The 16,354-nt window shown below is 33.8% G+C and overlaps 1 protein-coding gene across 1 annotated transcript in view; it reads left to right on the top strand.

Annotated features, from left to right (window-relative positions):
* Positions 1-1,760: 1,760 nt before the first annotated feature.
* zgc:101566 (Transmembrane protein 263-B-like) overlaps positions 1,761-16,354 on the top strand; it is a 28,515-nt gene continuing 13,921 nt past the window's right edge. Inside the window, exons 1-2 of the mRNA XM_059536273.1 lie at positions 1,761-1,968; positions 3,056-3,149. Coding sequence (XP_059392256.1) covers positions 1,963-1,968; positions 3,056-3,149 — 100 coding nt within the window. The 5' untranslated portion in view covers positions 1,761-1,962. The remainder of the gene's footprint in view (positions 1,969-3,055; positions 3,150-16,354) is intronic.

The raw sequence follows: 16,354 nt of genomic DNA, 5'->3' as shown, positions 1-16,354 counted from the left end.
TTCTCCTCGCAAGTAAACAGATGTAATCTACTTACAACTAGAAACGGCTTGTCTTACTATGAACGCACTGGTATTTTTAGAAGGTCTAAATCTCATTTGCTCTTTGATCTGACATGCAGAATCTTCACGGTGAAACTTCATGATCTAATAGTGATAACTGATAACTCTAATATGAACTTAACTGTTAGAGAACCATGAGTGTCATGTCTCAAACTATTTTTATTTATTAGACCACATTATAGTGAGATGAGGTCTTGTTAAAATAATATATGAATAAATAATATATACATAATGTATGTACATGTATATGTTTTAAATAAATAAATAAATAATTGTTTATATATATATATATATATATATATATATATATATATATATATAATAAATTAGCATAAGTTAAAATACAACAAATACTATCATGGTATAAAAATACTTTTTTTTATATTGTATATAATATGTAATTTATTGTGTAAAGGTGAAATATTAGCCCGACAATAAATAAATAAATAAGAAAAAAGTAAAACAGATACTCAAAATCATACTATATTATATTATATCAATACTATCTCTTGAATAATTACTTACGTCACCTATTATTTTAGACACATAGATTTTGGCGTGAGATATGATATGACCCATACTTGTTTTACCATCCTTTGTGAGATTCGCCCATTTATATCTAGATGGCGTCACAAAAAAAAAAAAAAAAAAAAAAAATTCAAGCTAATACCTCTCAGCCACTTGTCTTAGTCTCTCTAAATGATTCCTTAATTATTTTTAATTTTTGATTATTCATGAGTCATAGTTGGATCAGCGGGCAAACATTCTCAATTACACTAGTGTCAGAAAATGTCTTGCGTGACTAGTTGCAGTAAGTTAAGCCCTGACCTCCTATCACTGCACTCTTCTAGATTGTATTTCTGTAAAACATATGGTTTCACTCGGGCCAAACCATTCTCACCAGTCCTACCTTTCCTATACAGCATCTCAGGCAGTTGTCCTAACAAGACCTTTTAACTAGCATGGCCTATAATTACCCTTCCACAAGTTAAGCTGAGTATCTCAGTTCATAGCTGCAGTTAGACAAGACAAAAGATATTATGAAGTCACGTTGACTTCCCTTTTGACATCATGAATAAATTATTAGGATAAGGATATTTTAAATACTTGACCTGCAAAGAATATACATACTTGTGTAAGTAAATAAATAAATAAATAAATATTTGAAATATTGAAATAAATAATCAGCATAATTACATTAGGGGGGGGGGGGCTTCTAATCAATAGAGAAAGAGAGAGAAATTTGTGCTTTACATTAAATTTAAATTAAATAAAAAATTTAATTTATGCATTTAGCATACGCTTTTATCCAAAGCGACTTACAGTGCATTCAGGCTCTCAATTTTTACCTATCATGTGTTCCCGGGGAATCAAACCCCCAACATTGACTTTACTGCTGTCATGAATAGATTAATAAATTATTAGGATACTTAAAAAAATATTTGACTTACATATGATATGAATATGCATACTTAATAATAAAATAATAAAATAAATAAATAATCTGCATAACCACAAGAATGGGGGAAAGGATCTATGAGCTATTATTAGGAATAGGATGCCAATGCATTCTTGCCAATAAATAACTAAATTTATTGGGCAAACAAACAAACAATAAATACATAAATACCTTATGCTATATAGTAATAGTAGCATTATAGTTTAGTAGTTGAGTGAGTAGAATTAACTCGCCGCTGCCCTCTATCGACCAACAGCTCAACAGCCTCCCCAAATTCCGTAAACATCCCGACGTCACTTCCGCTTACATACGCATGAAAAACAAAGCAAACGTTGAATTTTATTTCGTATAAAGCGCTCTTTCCATTCTATATTCTTGTGCTCATCAGTATTGAAGTGCAGAGAGGCGCTTTCTAAAGCACGGCTGTATTAATATCCTCAGTAATGAAGGTGAGTAGATTTGGTTTGTTTTGCGTGACAGTATGAAGCCAAACCTGTTCTTACCTGATTCTGCACGGGCACAAGCTGTTGAATATTTATATTGATATTTACATACGGACCTTTTTGATACTGTGCCATTACATGCGGTTACATCGGATGGATGTTGTGTTATCTAGCTCTGATACACAGATGGGCTGTAATAAAACCCTTAACGGGGCAGCTGACATTAAGTCGATGCCTAGATATAATATAATATAATATTACATCAGCATGGTGCAAGATACACTGTAGAAGCTATGCGTTTTTAATTGCATTTATTTTGCAGCCGTTTATGATTCTAGATGTATCAGAGGCTGTAAAAGGGAAGAGGTGATGATGGTGATTGTAGGTCATTGCTGCTATGCAGTATCTTTTGCTCTCTATAACTTGCAGAAAGAAGTAAGTTTTGTTTGCAGGATGCATTCATGTGAATTTGCATAGCAGACTTTCATAAATGTGTCATGGTGAAACCCAAACATCTTAACTTAATAAATTACAGCTTGATTTGACAAGAATGCCCGACAAGATGGAAATAAAATCAGTTGTTTAGTAAGGGATTGACATATTAAATTACATGAGGGTGTCAACTTTAAATTAATTTTGATATTTGAGACATGATGGGATGTTTTAGAGTGGAAACATCCAACGGATACTACAAAACATTACTGAAATATCTAACCCATTGCTACTTACTCATGCTTATGCTGCTGGTTTCCCACCAAAATGATGTCACTTCCTGTGAGATCATTACGTTATCCTCCTTTATCAACATTAGTTCAGATGGAGGTATGATTGGGTGTAATTTATGTTGTAGAACTAGTTTGTCTACTAAAAATAACTAATATGATAATGTTAAAATAACAAATTTAAATAAAAATAATAATTATTCAAACAAATATAAGTTTTAAAAAATTAGAGTTTAACATTTTATCTGATTAATGTTAAGACTCGATGGGAACATGAAAATGTACTGCATAGCAGTAATCACTGTTATTGTTTGCATTGTGTGTGTATTTATGTATTGACCATGTGAAAGATATAATTATGTTAATTGAAGGACCCGAGTGCAGAGACTGAGGTGATGGAGGAAGCACCTGCTGACCCTAACAATGAAGAACTTCCACCTTACCTGCGTGAAGAGCCACCTGAGGGTATGTTTAGCCTTATTGATGCTTTCAGAGTATTTTGTTCTTAAATATTAATTCAGATATGTTATCGAATGGTTTCTGTTGTTGTAATGTGTGCATGAATGTGTAATGTGTGCACTGACAATTAACAAACAAGGCTTTGGTAAATTAATGAATAAAGGAAAATGTATAAGTATAAAAATGTTTTTAAGTAACTTTTTTTGCCCTCATTGGTTTATTTTTGAAGGTTCCATGGTGTAAAAAATAGCTTTTCAAATGTATAAATGTCTAGATAATTTGTACAATTTCTAAAGGAATATGTATTTGCAACAAAGAGGCTGCATTTAAAAAACAAAAACAAAATAAGTGTTCAGTAAAAACAATAATATTGTTAAAAATTAACTTATTACAAATTAAAATGATTGTTTTCTGTTTTAGTTTATTTTCAGTGTTACATGATCGTTCAGTAATCACTTAATACACATTGCTTAATATTTTAACGTTTTAATTATTTTTTTAGTATTTAATATCTATATTGGAAGTTGTGCTGCTTAATATTTTATTTTCAGGTTTTTTTGATGAATAGAAAGCATTTATATGAAATAGAACAGTTTTTTTCCTCACTATAAATATTTTTACTGTCACTTTTAATGCATCCTTGGTTGAAAAAAAAATATTAATGTCCTAAAAATATTTTACTGACCACAAACTTTTGAACAACAGCCTATTTATGCTTTTGGAAAGCTTGGCAAAAAGGTATTCTAATCACAGATTTTTGTCCAACTTATTAACATAGATTTTAAAATGCACAGAAAACCTAAAGGAAATCTGGTCAATTTTTTTTTTTTTTTTGTCAAAGAATACCCCATTTTCTATTACTTTTTAATGTTGTAGTAAAGTATAGTGATCTGCAGAGGGCCACACTGACCAACATAAGACAAATAAAGATTACTATAGTGAAAAATCGTTCTAATATTTGGAGTGCCAAAATGTACAAAGGTTTAAGTAAGTTTAATTCCCAAATCCATTCATCTTTCCAAACTGCTTCCCAGAAAGCCCTGCAGGTGCCTTCTGATACACAGAGTCCTGCATCTGTAGTTAATAACGGGCAAGTAGGCTCTAATAATGCCTTTCATTAAGAGCTAAAGATCTTTCAGTAACAGAACATGTTTAAGTTAAAGTGGGCTTTTGTGCCCAAACCGTGATCAATGTCCTCTCTTTCTTCTCTGTGCTATTTGATCTTTACGTCCAGGGACGGCACAAAGAAACAAAGCTCTCTTATCTAGTCTCTTTATGAAAAGTCTATTCGAGGAGAAGGCTCTGATGCTGCTGCGTTGCCAGAAACAATCTCTTTAGTTTAAATGGCTGCATTATGTAGCTATAAATTGCTTTGGGATCCTTGGTGCCTGCTGCCCACCAGTGCATCACAGGTGATTGCATAACAGCAAACGCCTGCCCTCTGGCTTTTTGGCTGCTGCCTCGGTGTGGATCCTGAAATAGTTTATTATATCGCTGAGATTCTGTCCATCTTTGTTGCTGGGAACAAGAATCTCTCGGATCTGGGCCGTGTATATTGAGTTGTTTGTTCTGATTCAGGGTGTTGTGATCCGTAGATGCATACAAAGCTATTTCGGATGAATCAAACTGTCTATTTTGGTGAAATTGCCATCATGATGACTGGCGTTTTATGAGAAATGAGTTTTGAGCTTGAGCACACCAAGTGCAGTGGGCTTGTTCACAAGAAGGGGAATTGTTTGGATCAGGCCTAATATCACTGAACAAATAGCAAAAGGGATTGAAGTACAAGCAGAATGATCCTAGTTCAATATCTCACCAACCTCACCTACATCTGCTTTGGGTTTCAAAGCCCAGAACGCCTTTTTCTCTTATGGTTCGGACTGGCATCAGTAGTGTATCACTAAACAACTTCAACTAACAATGGAATATGAAACATAATAATATTTGACATGTTAAATGTGTGTGTTTATGTATTTAAATTATTCCATCACTAATGATTGTTTTGTTAATTGATTGATCTATTGATTGTCTTTTTTTTATTTAAATAAAAAAACACACATTTATGCAATAATAGTAGTTGTAATAGTAACAAATAGTTTGTGAAGTTACATGTCTGCATTTACTGTGAAGTGTTTAATCAGTTATATTATAATCAATAATTCATTTGATTGTTGTTTTCATTGACAGTTTGAATGATCATTTATTGCATCTCTTAGTGAAAGCTAGGATAGCTTTGTTGACTGATCTGTCCGATTCAAACAGCGATTCAGTATTCATTTTGAATGAATCATTAAAAGAATCTGTTCTTAAAGGGATTGCTCACCCAAAAATGAAAATTACCCCATGGTTTACTCACCCTCAAGCCATTTGACTTTCTTCTTTAAAACGAATATAATCTGAGTTATATTAAAAAATATGGCTCTTTCAAGCCTTATAATGGCAGTGAATGGTTGTGATTTTGAATCCCCAAAAAGCGCATCCATTCATCATAAATGGCTCCGGAGGGTTTGTGTGAGAAAATCATCAATATTTAAAACTTTATAAACCATCATCTGTAGTCTTCATTAACCCCCTGGGGCCATATGGAGCACTTTTTATGATGGATGGATGCACTTTTTGGGCTTCAAAATTGTCATTATAAAACTTAAAAGAGCCAGGCCTTTTTGTTAATATAGCTATGAATGTATTCATCTGACAGAAGCAAGTCATATACACCTAGAATGGCTTGAGGGTGAGTGAATTGAACTGTAAAAATAATATATTAAAGAATAAGACTATAATGCTTCCATTGGATGTTTTTCATTCACTAAAAGAACTTTGTGATTCATTGGTTGTGCATTGTAATTTAAGCTTATGCTTGCCAGTTAACTGCTCTGTGTATTAGCTAAGCATAGGTGGACTGAATTATGACATCAGTGGTTGGAATAAACACAATCCATACTAAATTGCAAAGTGTACCGATACTAATTACATAAAATGTGCATCTTTCCACGCTCCTGGTCACACTTATTATAGTGTGACCGCTTTCCATATCTCTGAATTAAATTGGCTTGGGAGAGCGGTTCACATTCTCTGCAACACTTGCAGGTGCTGTTGTGTCTGTAAAGTTGTGGCTAGACCAGTGTGAATAAAACATGAATAAAACAGTGAAGCTAGAATATTCTCGTCTTGAGATGTTACCTAGTTATAGTGGTAAACAACCGCAGATATAAGTGTGATACTCTTCGACCCAAGTTTTATTTCCTGAAGTGTCGCTAATGTTGTAGATGTACAGAATGAGTCCCTTTAGGGCGTATGTGGTCTGAGGTCAGACACAGTCACAGAGGATTTGGAGCAGAACCAGACAGCTAGTCCACATGCTAATACTCATGTGGAAAATACAGCCAAAATGGAGCGGTCCTCCCTGAGGCATTCACGCTGCTGCAGACAGTGTACGGTTTACAGACCGTTTCTTCTGTTGATGCAACATTTGCACATGATTTTTCTTCTCAAGCTTGTACTGTTGCCTGTAAATGTCAAATGTGAGGACAGAATGAAAGGCAGGGCGGTAATCTTTTGCAAATTACAGGTGGCGAACATAGTTGTTTCACAATCATGCCCTTTGTGTGTTTTAGTGTGAGCGAGCGGCAGCGAAATTCAATCAAGGTTAGATTGTCAAGCCCTGTCGGTGTGATTGCACATTTTCTGAGTGAACAGTCTAGAACTGATGTAAACCTGAGAAATACAACGCCATAGATTCAGTCTGTCAGCTCATTTGAGCTTCTGGTATTACTGTTTATCTGAAGCACTACTCGTTGAGGCGTTCATTTAGACATCAGTACCCTGTCTAAGTGTTTTTATGTATGTCATTGGTTCTGTTGATCCAAATGCATGAAATATCAGCTTACTGACACTTTTCACACATTAATTACAGTACTGCCCCGACTTTTATAGTCTGTTTTTAGCATATGATTGGTTACATTCACCCAGTCCGTGTTGGGGATCGACAGCTGTATTTATTAGTAGGTGTGAGTCTTGGATTGTCTTGTAATAGCTGTAACTATAGCAACCAGTAACTGTAGGAAATGTCTCAAAGCGCTTTGAATTGCATTTTCAAGGATTTAATTTGTATTTCATCCTCGCATGTAATAGGCCAAAAACTTGGGTTTGGTTCAGTTCTGTCTTTTGTTTTATTTTGTCTCACACTGCGACTGCACAATACCCCCTTTTACTGACAGTTTTCATTACCTCGTTGAGGTTGACCATGTCAATTTTGTGGTCAAATAGTTAAAAACTCTAACAAACAAGTATTTTAATATAAAAAGTAAGTTAAAATAATGGTTTGATGTTGAAGCCGATAACCTCAAGGGAAGCGCACCGACATTTAACGCTGTTGGGCTTTTAGGTGCCCAAGTTCAAGTCCTGGCTCACGGTCCTTTCCCAATCAGCCCCTCCCCCTGTCTCTATCTCTACCCTAATAAAAGGTCAAAATGACAAAAATGGACCCTTTTCACAAGACTGTGATGATTCAATGGTTATTTGCATCTTAAATCCTCAGAAGTTTTTAATGCTAAAACTAGTTAACGCTAATGTGAGGGTGTTTCTAATATGGGAGCGATGGTAAAATTGACATCGTTCTCTCTTCTGACCGCCGTTTTCAGTCTCTCTCTCAGTTTTTTTACTTTTCTGAAACTCGTGAAAACACTATTTTGTAGTTTTTCTTCTCATAATTTAGCAAATGGAAATGCAAAAAATGTTTTTGTGGTACTTTTCCATTTACTGCTCTCGAACTTAAACCAACTATGACTATTTCTGCTGCTGAGAAACCCGGAAATGTGAAAAAGGTCCATAAATCTTTATTATTATTATTATTATTATTATTACTATGATACTATTATATATTAGTTTTTATATTTTTTTTATATTTTCATTAATAATTTTTTTTATTTTTTTTATTTGTCTATTTAGTTTTCATACATTATTTTGGTTTTAATTTGAGGTATTTTAGTACATCAAGTGAAGTTGCATTGTGATACAAGTATAGTTTTTAGTATCATTTTTGAATAATTTTTTTTTTTAATTTTTGTTAATTATATATTTTTGTTTTTGTTATTTTCATTAGTATTATGATGTCTATATAGTTTTCATACATTTTTATTTCAGTTTTAATTTTAGTTATTTGAGCTAAAGGTTTTATTTTAATTCAGTTAAAGTTTATTTTATTTCAAATAGTAAAAAAGTCTTTAAGTAATTTTAAGTTATAGTTACATAATAACCGCATTTAGTTGTCTAAAAAGAGTGGTTTTATTTGTTTTTGAATCAGACTGCGCTGCTCACACTGTAGGTAAGTACATGCTGCCCCAAAAGACAACTCAATAAAGCAACTTTTATCGCCATTATTTTACATTATATGGTCTTTTTATCTAATCACAATTCATTGAGATAGCAAACTCTGTAGATTCATCAGCAGAAATGAGATTCAGTAGGAAAGTACATTAATTCAAGAACATTTTGTTGTTGCCTATGGCAAACAAAGGAAAAACTATTTGAGTTTGAATAGCATTTATACTAATCAACGGGTTGGTGTACATCTTATATTTATGATTGACAGTAAATAATAATGCATGTTCTGTGCTTATATGTTAAAGATGCAACTGACAGAAGCTATTTGACTGAAGTTCAGCACAAATCAACCCAGCTTGCTGACAAAATTAAAGTTTTAATTCCTCAAAATTGAAGCTTCTCTTTGGGCACAGAGTATAGTTGTCACTCTCTTTTATAACCAAACTGTCTATGAACATACCTGTATTTAACACTTCAAACAGGACCGGCAGCCTGTATTTTGCTGCTGTGTGTAGCCTAATGCTGTGCTTCTCATCTAACCTCACCCAAGCACAAACCCAGCAATCTTTCAAACCGCCCTGTGCAATTACAATTCAAGGTGTGTATTTGCCTACGAGAGCAGCTGAAATTAAATCAATCTCGCTTTTATGTTGAAAAGAAAGAAATCAAGTTATTAATAGCTAAAAATGATGTTTTATTGAGTTTATGCGCTTCTGTTCTGTTTGCTTGGAGCTGTGCGCCTGTTCCATCATCCTGACAGATCCAGTGCGCATGAGGGGCTCAATCTGATGTTGTGTAAAAGGATGATGGATGGACCATCAGCCACACGAGGCTCCCGGTGCATCGTCCACCTGCGGTTCTGCCTCACCGTTTTCATTAGGTCCCTATAGCCGAAAACACAGATCAACATATGCGCTGATCAAAGAGCCCTGAACAGGGTGATGGATCGGTTCGAGTGTGGAAAGAAGCCGCTGGTTTCAGGTTCAGTCCTGCGACTTGTTTTTCATCTTAAGTAATGCGTTTAATTAAAAATAGGCTAGAGGAGATGGATTACTTGAGCATTATCAGATGTTGTGGCGCAAAAGAAATGATGGGCACCCTGTAAAGGTAAATTCAATTCTAGGTAATTTGGTGTAGATTTTATAATGTCTAGTTAATGTTGAAACCGATTCTGTTGATGGTTATTTTTATTCTGCTTTCTGGCAGCTGCTATCCATCACAGACTTAAAGCTGGAGTGGGTTGTTTTGCACCACAAGCGTCGCCAAATTGCGAAAATAATGACTTTCCAAACAGGTTTCCTCTCTGGTTGGCCAATATATGGCTCCGCCCCCAAACGTATGCTATTGGTTGAGCTAGTGTTACATTTTTGGGCATCTAGTATTTTATCATATATCAACCTAACTAAAACTAAAACCATTAAAAATTTTACTAAATAAACCTAGAAAATATTTTATTTTAAGCTTGCTGTTCAGGCAACATTTCTTATTTTCATTTAGATTAACTTGATGTACTAAAATAACTACCAACTAAGACTAAAAATTAACAAAACTATATAGACATATAAAAAAAGTAAAAAAAAACAACACAAATTAAAAAAAAAAATTAGCTAAAATAACTAAACTATAATAGCATCTCAGTGTTACTATAATAACATTGGAACATGGTTATGATAGTTTAGATTTTTGTAAATTTTGTTTTTATTTCCATATTATTCTCATTTAGCTAATTTAATTCTAGTTAGTTTTCACTCAGTTTAAACTGTATCATTTAAACATGTTTTATGGTAAATGCCTTAGTGTGGGCAAAAATTCAGTTTTAAATAATAATAATAATATGTTTTATATTATACATATAAACTACATCACAAACTATATATATATATATATATATATATATATATATATATATATATATATATATATATATATATATATATATATATATATATTATATTTTGTTGTCATTTTAACATTATAACACCATATTTCAGCAATTTAATGAGTTTTAACCATTATAACACTGCATATTATTTGCTTGCTCAGTTGTTTTTGCGTATGAAAGGGATTGTACCCTAAAATAAAAATGGTCATCATTCTATAAACAGAACAAAGAAAATCATACAGGTTTGGAGTGACATGAGGTTGAAAAAATGATGACAGAACTGTCATTTTGGGGTGAATGATCTCTTTAAGCTTGAATAAAACAACATATTTTACTATTGGAAAAAAAAACACATCTTTTAAGTATATGTGGCCTTTTTTGTTGTTTTATTTTGCAGTTTTTTTTTTAGGCTTGGGTTGCTCTCTAAACTTTTGCCCCTCGAGCCTGTGCTTTAATGGCCAGAGATGAATGGAACCTGTCCAGTGTAACAAACCAGAAATGCATACCAACTAGGCACATAGGTACACACACAAATAGATATTGTCAATTTACTCTGGACAGTGGCTGTGGGCACCATCTGCGAACGACGGCTCTTGATGCTTGTCTGATCACAGGAAGACATTTGTCACTTGAATGCTTTGTCACAAACCGAAGGAAATGTGACATTTTCTAACCATTATATGCACACTCATGCTGGGCCGTCTCGTACACTCAAAACAGAAACTCAGAAGCCATCATGACTGATGCGCATCAGCTGGCTTCACAGGCCATCGCATTATCTGTCACAATACAGCCCAACCTGGAGCTTTCCTCACAACTTTTTGCTCTGTAGCATTGAAGGACTTATGACTGCTCCAGGGAGACATTTTTCTGTCTCTTTCTGCAAAGGCTGGACATAACAAAGAAAACAGGATTTTATTTCCACTTTTAAAATCAGAGTCTAGTATGTTAACATACTTCCACTGCCCAACCAGCACATTTATAGCAGCTAAGCCATAAAAACAAATCAATGATAAATTGTAGAACTGTCAAGTCTGGAAAAGTAATTTCCTGTTATGTACACGATACTACCATTCAAAAGGTTGAGGTTAAATAAAGGGATTATATTATGCTCATCAAGGATGCATCTGCATAATAAAAGATTAATATTGTGAAATATTATTAAAATGTTTTATTTTAAATGTATTTTTATCAATAATTTATTCGTCATGCAAAGCTGAATTTTCAGCATGTGACATGATCCTTCAGAAATCATGTTGATTTGCTGCTCAAGAAAAACTTCTCATTGTCATTGTTAAAATCACCTCTTCTGCTTAATATTTTTGTGCAAAACATGATGCACTACTATTCAAATGTTAAGTTATATTAATATGTTTAAACACATACATTTCATGAAACCAATAGTGACGGTAAAAACATTTATAATGTTACAAATATGTCTATTTCAAATAAATGCTTCTCTTTTGAACTTATGAATAAATAAATTCTGAAAAACAGTACAATGCACAAAAATATTAGGCAGAAAAAAACATGATTAATAATTAAACACCATTAATAATTGAGCAGCGAATCTGCATATTAGAATGATTTCTGAAGCAACATGTGACACTGAAAATTAGAGTAATGATGCTGAAAATTCAGCTTTGCATCACAGGAATAAATTGCACATTAAATTAGAAAATAGTCATTTTTTTTTGCATTTGATATATTTACATTTAGTCATTAAGCAGATGCTTTTATGCAAAGCTACTTACAAGTGAAGAGAAGGATTAGTTGTAGAGGTTTGATAGAACGTGCTGGAAGACCTGCCAAGAGAGCATCGCAATAGTCCAGCCCGGACAGAACAAGAGCTTGAACAAGGAGTTGTGCAGCATGTTCCAAAAGAAAGGACATAATCTTCCAAATGTTGTATAAATATTTTGTTTTTTATGACTTTAGGGTTGAGGACTCGTGTGGTAAAATTGTCCTTTGCTGCAAATTGTGGGTGAAAGGAATGGACCGTTTATGAAAATGATAATATAAACAATATTCGGGAAGAAATAATATGAATATCTAGCAATAGAGAAGGGATTGAAAAGGGAAAGGCAGAAATGTATCGCATTCAAACAGAATGGATTTAATTTAAGAAAGGCAAAGGCTGTCTCTGACCCGAATGTGACCATGCTTTTCACATCCAATTATTTCCTCTGCCATGATGAGCAGAAATCATTTTTTTTAGAAGGGGAACATAATGGTGGGTGAAATGACAGGTTGAGTGAATGCATCTCTCTCTCTGCGGCTGTTTTCAGTTGCTCTCCACCAGCTCTATGGCATAGAACAATGAAAGCGTAAGGAGCCGACTTGCCATCTGTAGTATGTCTGGTAAATTATGACACTTCATTACAGCTTCCTCTTCCTCTATCTCTCTTTCCTTCTCTAAATCTCTTTCTGGCTTTCTCTGTTCTTTTCCTCACTAACTACATCTCTGTCTTTCTGGTTTTACTCATTCTGTGTCTCACTGTCTCTGTCTCTCCCTGAAATCTGTCCTCAGCACTGTGTTGCTTGCTGTGGAAAAGTAATTTGGGACACCTCAAGACTCCAAGACAGATTTCCACACGGTCGTTAATATGTTTCGTACAGTTCAATGTCAGTTATTAGTTAGTTAGTTAGTTACTAGCCTAAATCATAAGAGTCCACCCACTAGTCTCTATGATACCCTGGTTCTGATCTTTCTTTTTGGGCCCAATGTAATCATCCACCGGGTCCAACAATTCTGTTCTTGCCATAGAAATTATATTTTTTTGTTTTGTTTTAATAATAATTTCGTTTTAGCATATTAAATTTACATTATTTTATACATGTTTTACATGTTTTGCATAATTGTTTAGAATATGGCTCAACAGTTCTATTCTTGCCATGAAAAATAATTAATTTTTGTTTTAATATTAATTTAGTTTTAGCATATTAAATATACATTATTTTATACATGTTTTTATATACAATGTATAATTGTTTATAATTCAGTCCAAGCATGATATTCTTGCCATAACATTTATTTATTTATTTTAGTTTTAATATGAATTAGTTTTTTACGTATTAAATTTACATACATTTTTATAAAAAAAAAAAAAAAAAATTTCATGTATTGTTTAATTGTTTAGAATTTGGTCCAACAGTTCTATTATTGCCATGAAAAAAATAATTTATTTTAGCCTTAATATATTTTTTTATATATACATGTTATAATGTATAAAACATTTAAAACATAAAAACATTTATCCATTTTTTAAATGTACAATTGTTTATAAATTTATTATTTTCACTATTTTTCATATAGTGTTTCATTTCTTGCTTAGAAAATATTTGTTTTTATATATTTAATATAATATATTTAAATTTTTACACTTAATATACATTATTTCAAATAATAATTAAATTGAAAATAAATTATACATAATTATTTATTATAAAAAGGTATATTCATGTCATTATTTTAAAATTAATTAATTCATATTATTTACATTTATAAATGTACAATGTAAATTACACTTATTATTTTATTATATATAGACTGAAATATTAATTCGGCAAAGGACGACTTGGATCAGTGTCAAAGCAATTCCTGCATTTACATGCAATCATGTTAGTGCTTCAGTCTAAGCTGCTTTTGATATTGAGACTCCTAGCATAAGCCAGAGAGAGAGAAAAATGCGGAGGAACATCTGTCCCCTCAAATATGAAAGAATAATAAAGTTATTTTGTGCACGTCTCGCCCCCGGTCAGCAGAATCTCTCATTGGCGTGTTGTTGCACACTGCTATCATTGCAAATCCCTGCTCAGCAAAACTAACAGTAAACAAAAAAATGTGGTGGGGGTGAACTGGGGGTTTGCCTGCACTGAATTATTTAAGGTCTTACCTTGACGATTCTGCACACCATCTGCTTGATGTATAATTCAAGAGACATGCTTAGGGTGGGACGTCTTAAATGAAGCACTCTGCATTGAAGGGTATCAGTGTTGTGGGTCCAAACATTAGGTAGCCTGAACCCTTTGATATGTGTGATATGAGAGATCTCCACTTTTAAAAGCTTCACTCTTTGATATATATTTCAGTATCTGTACCGCAAATTCCAGTTACACTTTCTGTTTCATCTACGGATGGGAAGGTCCAATGTACATGGCTTCTTTCGGCATGCTCAGAGACTTGACGTGTCTTTCTAAATCCCCAAAGCACTGAGTCTGACATGAAAAGCAGGCCAGGGCAGGAACAGCAAGCCAGGTTCTCCTCCAATAGGCTCAGCAGGAACAGGCAAGATTTTTTCCCCCTCCATCTGTAGCTACTGCAAGCGTGTGTCATCTGCCTTTCAATCACACACTGTATAGCAGCAAAATCCATCTGGGGAAAATAGAGACTGTTGGAATTATTAGTGGCAGATTGCTGAATCTAGATCAGTACTGTTTTGCTATCTTCTGACTATCATTTCTTATGATAAGCAGATGTCTGATCTGAGATCAGTGTCTAAATTAAAAATTCAGGCCTTGGTTCGAGAGTCATAGAATCACAGCTCATGGTGGCTAAAAGTAGAGCTTTTCCACCAGTTTTTGTCACATAACCAAGATCGAATGGTTATCTCTTTGAAGGAGTAAGATTGCATTTCATTTCGATCTGCTGTTGCGGTGGACTGTGAACTGAAACTACTCGGTGGGAAGCTGAAGTGAAGGTTGTTGTACTGTAAAACGATTCATTTGAAAGCTGTTTAAACGAATCGATTGATATTAAAAGTAGTAGAACCATTTTCAGTGGAATACTAGAGGAGATATTTGGTAGAATGTCAGAGATGCTGTTTACAATTAAAGTGGATGGGAAATTACACTAACATGCTTTAAAAAAAAAAAAAAAAAAACAGAAACTACTATATTTCAAGTGAAAAGTGAGGTTTGGCCAGCTATCCCGTGCTTTGTGAATGGCCAAATACCTCAAGCGTGTGACGGAAATGTTATGCCCCTGACCATACTGTGATGCATGCCCCAGTCAGAACAACAGACAAACGACCAGACAAAAAACAATAAAAACCATTACAAGCAAGCCATTTTTTTCATCCAGTGGGAACATAATTACTGATAATAATGACTTGTACTGTTTTTTTACATGTTGTGTTGCATTGTGTACTGCGCCATTTAAACATAAAACCATGTCTGCATTTTTGATCGGAGAAAAGACAAACAACAAACCCTACTCCACACTGCTCTAAACTCACATTTAATCATCAGTGGCAAATCCTTTACATATGTAAACATACTTACAGACTGTCAGTCAGAACAGCCAGCATTGTAGTCTACTCTTCCAGGATCAGGAAACAGTCCTGCACACATCTGAATATTTTAACAGCTTGTAACACTCCAAAGAGAAAGGAACCCTTGAAATCGCATCATATGGCCCCTTTAATAAATTATAATAGTCTATTATATAATGTAATGTTTCTATCTTTTGTTACTCACATCATAATAATAGCCCAGTACTGTAGCATACAGGATTTGTTCTCTGACGTGACTGATAGTGGTGCATTTAAACGTTTTGAGTTGAGAGTAATTGAGAGCTGAATGACTTACACAGTCTGTTTGGCAAAGAATAGCATTTGCTTTCTTTAGCTTCACTGAATTTGTGAATTAGCAGTAGCAGTAGTAGCTCATCCTTGAAGACAGTCCTTGCATTCCACTTGTCCTTTTTGGTGTGTGTGTTTGCGAATACATTTTCGCTTGTCTCATTTCTGCGTTTCTACTAAAGCTATTTAGTCTCAGTTACATCTTTTTAGGTTCAATTTTCATGGTGGCTGTAAAAGTGCATTGCTCCATACTCCCTATAGATCACTTGGAGAACTAGCACCATTAGGAATTCCCAAAAGTCGTAGTCGTGATTGACTTTGATGGAACGTGTTTACAAAACAGTCTCTCCTAGCTGAGTTGATGACTTGCATTCACAGAGATAAAGTGTTTTTACTGAATCCACAGCGAGTTGAGTAAGACATCT

The sequence above is a fragment of the Carassius carassius genome, chromosome 43 (genome assembly GCF_963082965.1).
Source record: "Carassius carassius chromosome 43, fCarCar2.1, whole genome shotgun sequence".
NCBI lineage: Eukaryota > Metazoa > Chordata > Actinopteri > Cypriniformes > Cyprinidae > Carassius > Carassius carassius.
The sequence above is the reverse complement of the archived record's forward strand: the minus strand, read 5'-3'. Positions and strand labels throughout refer to the sequence as shown.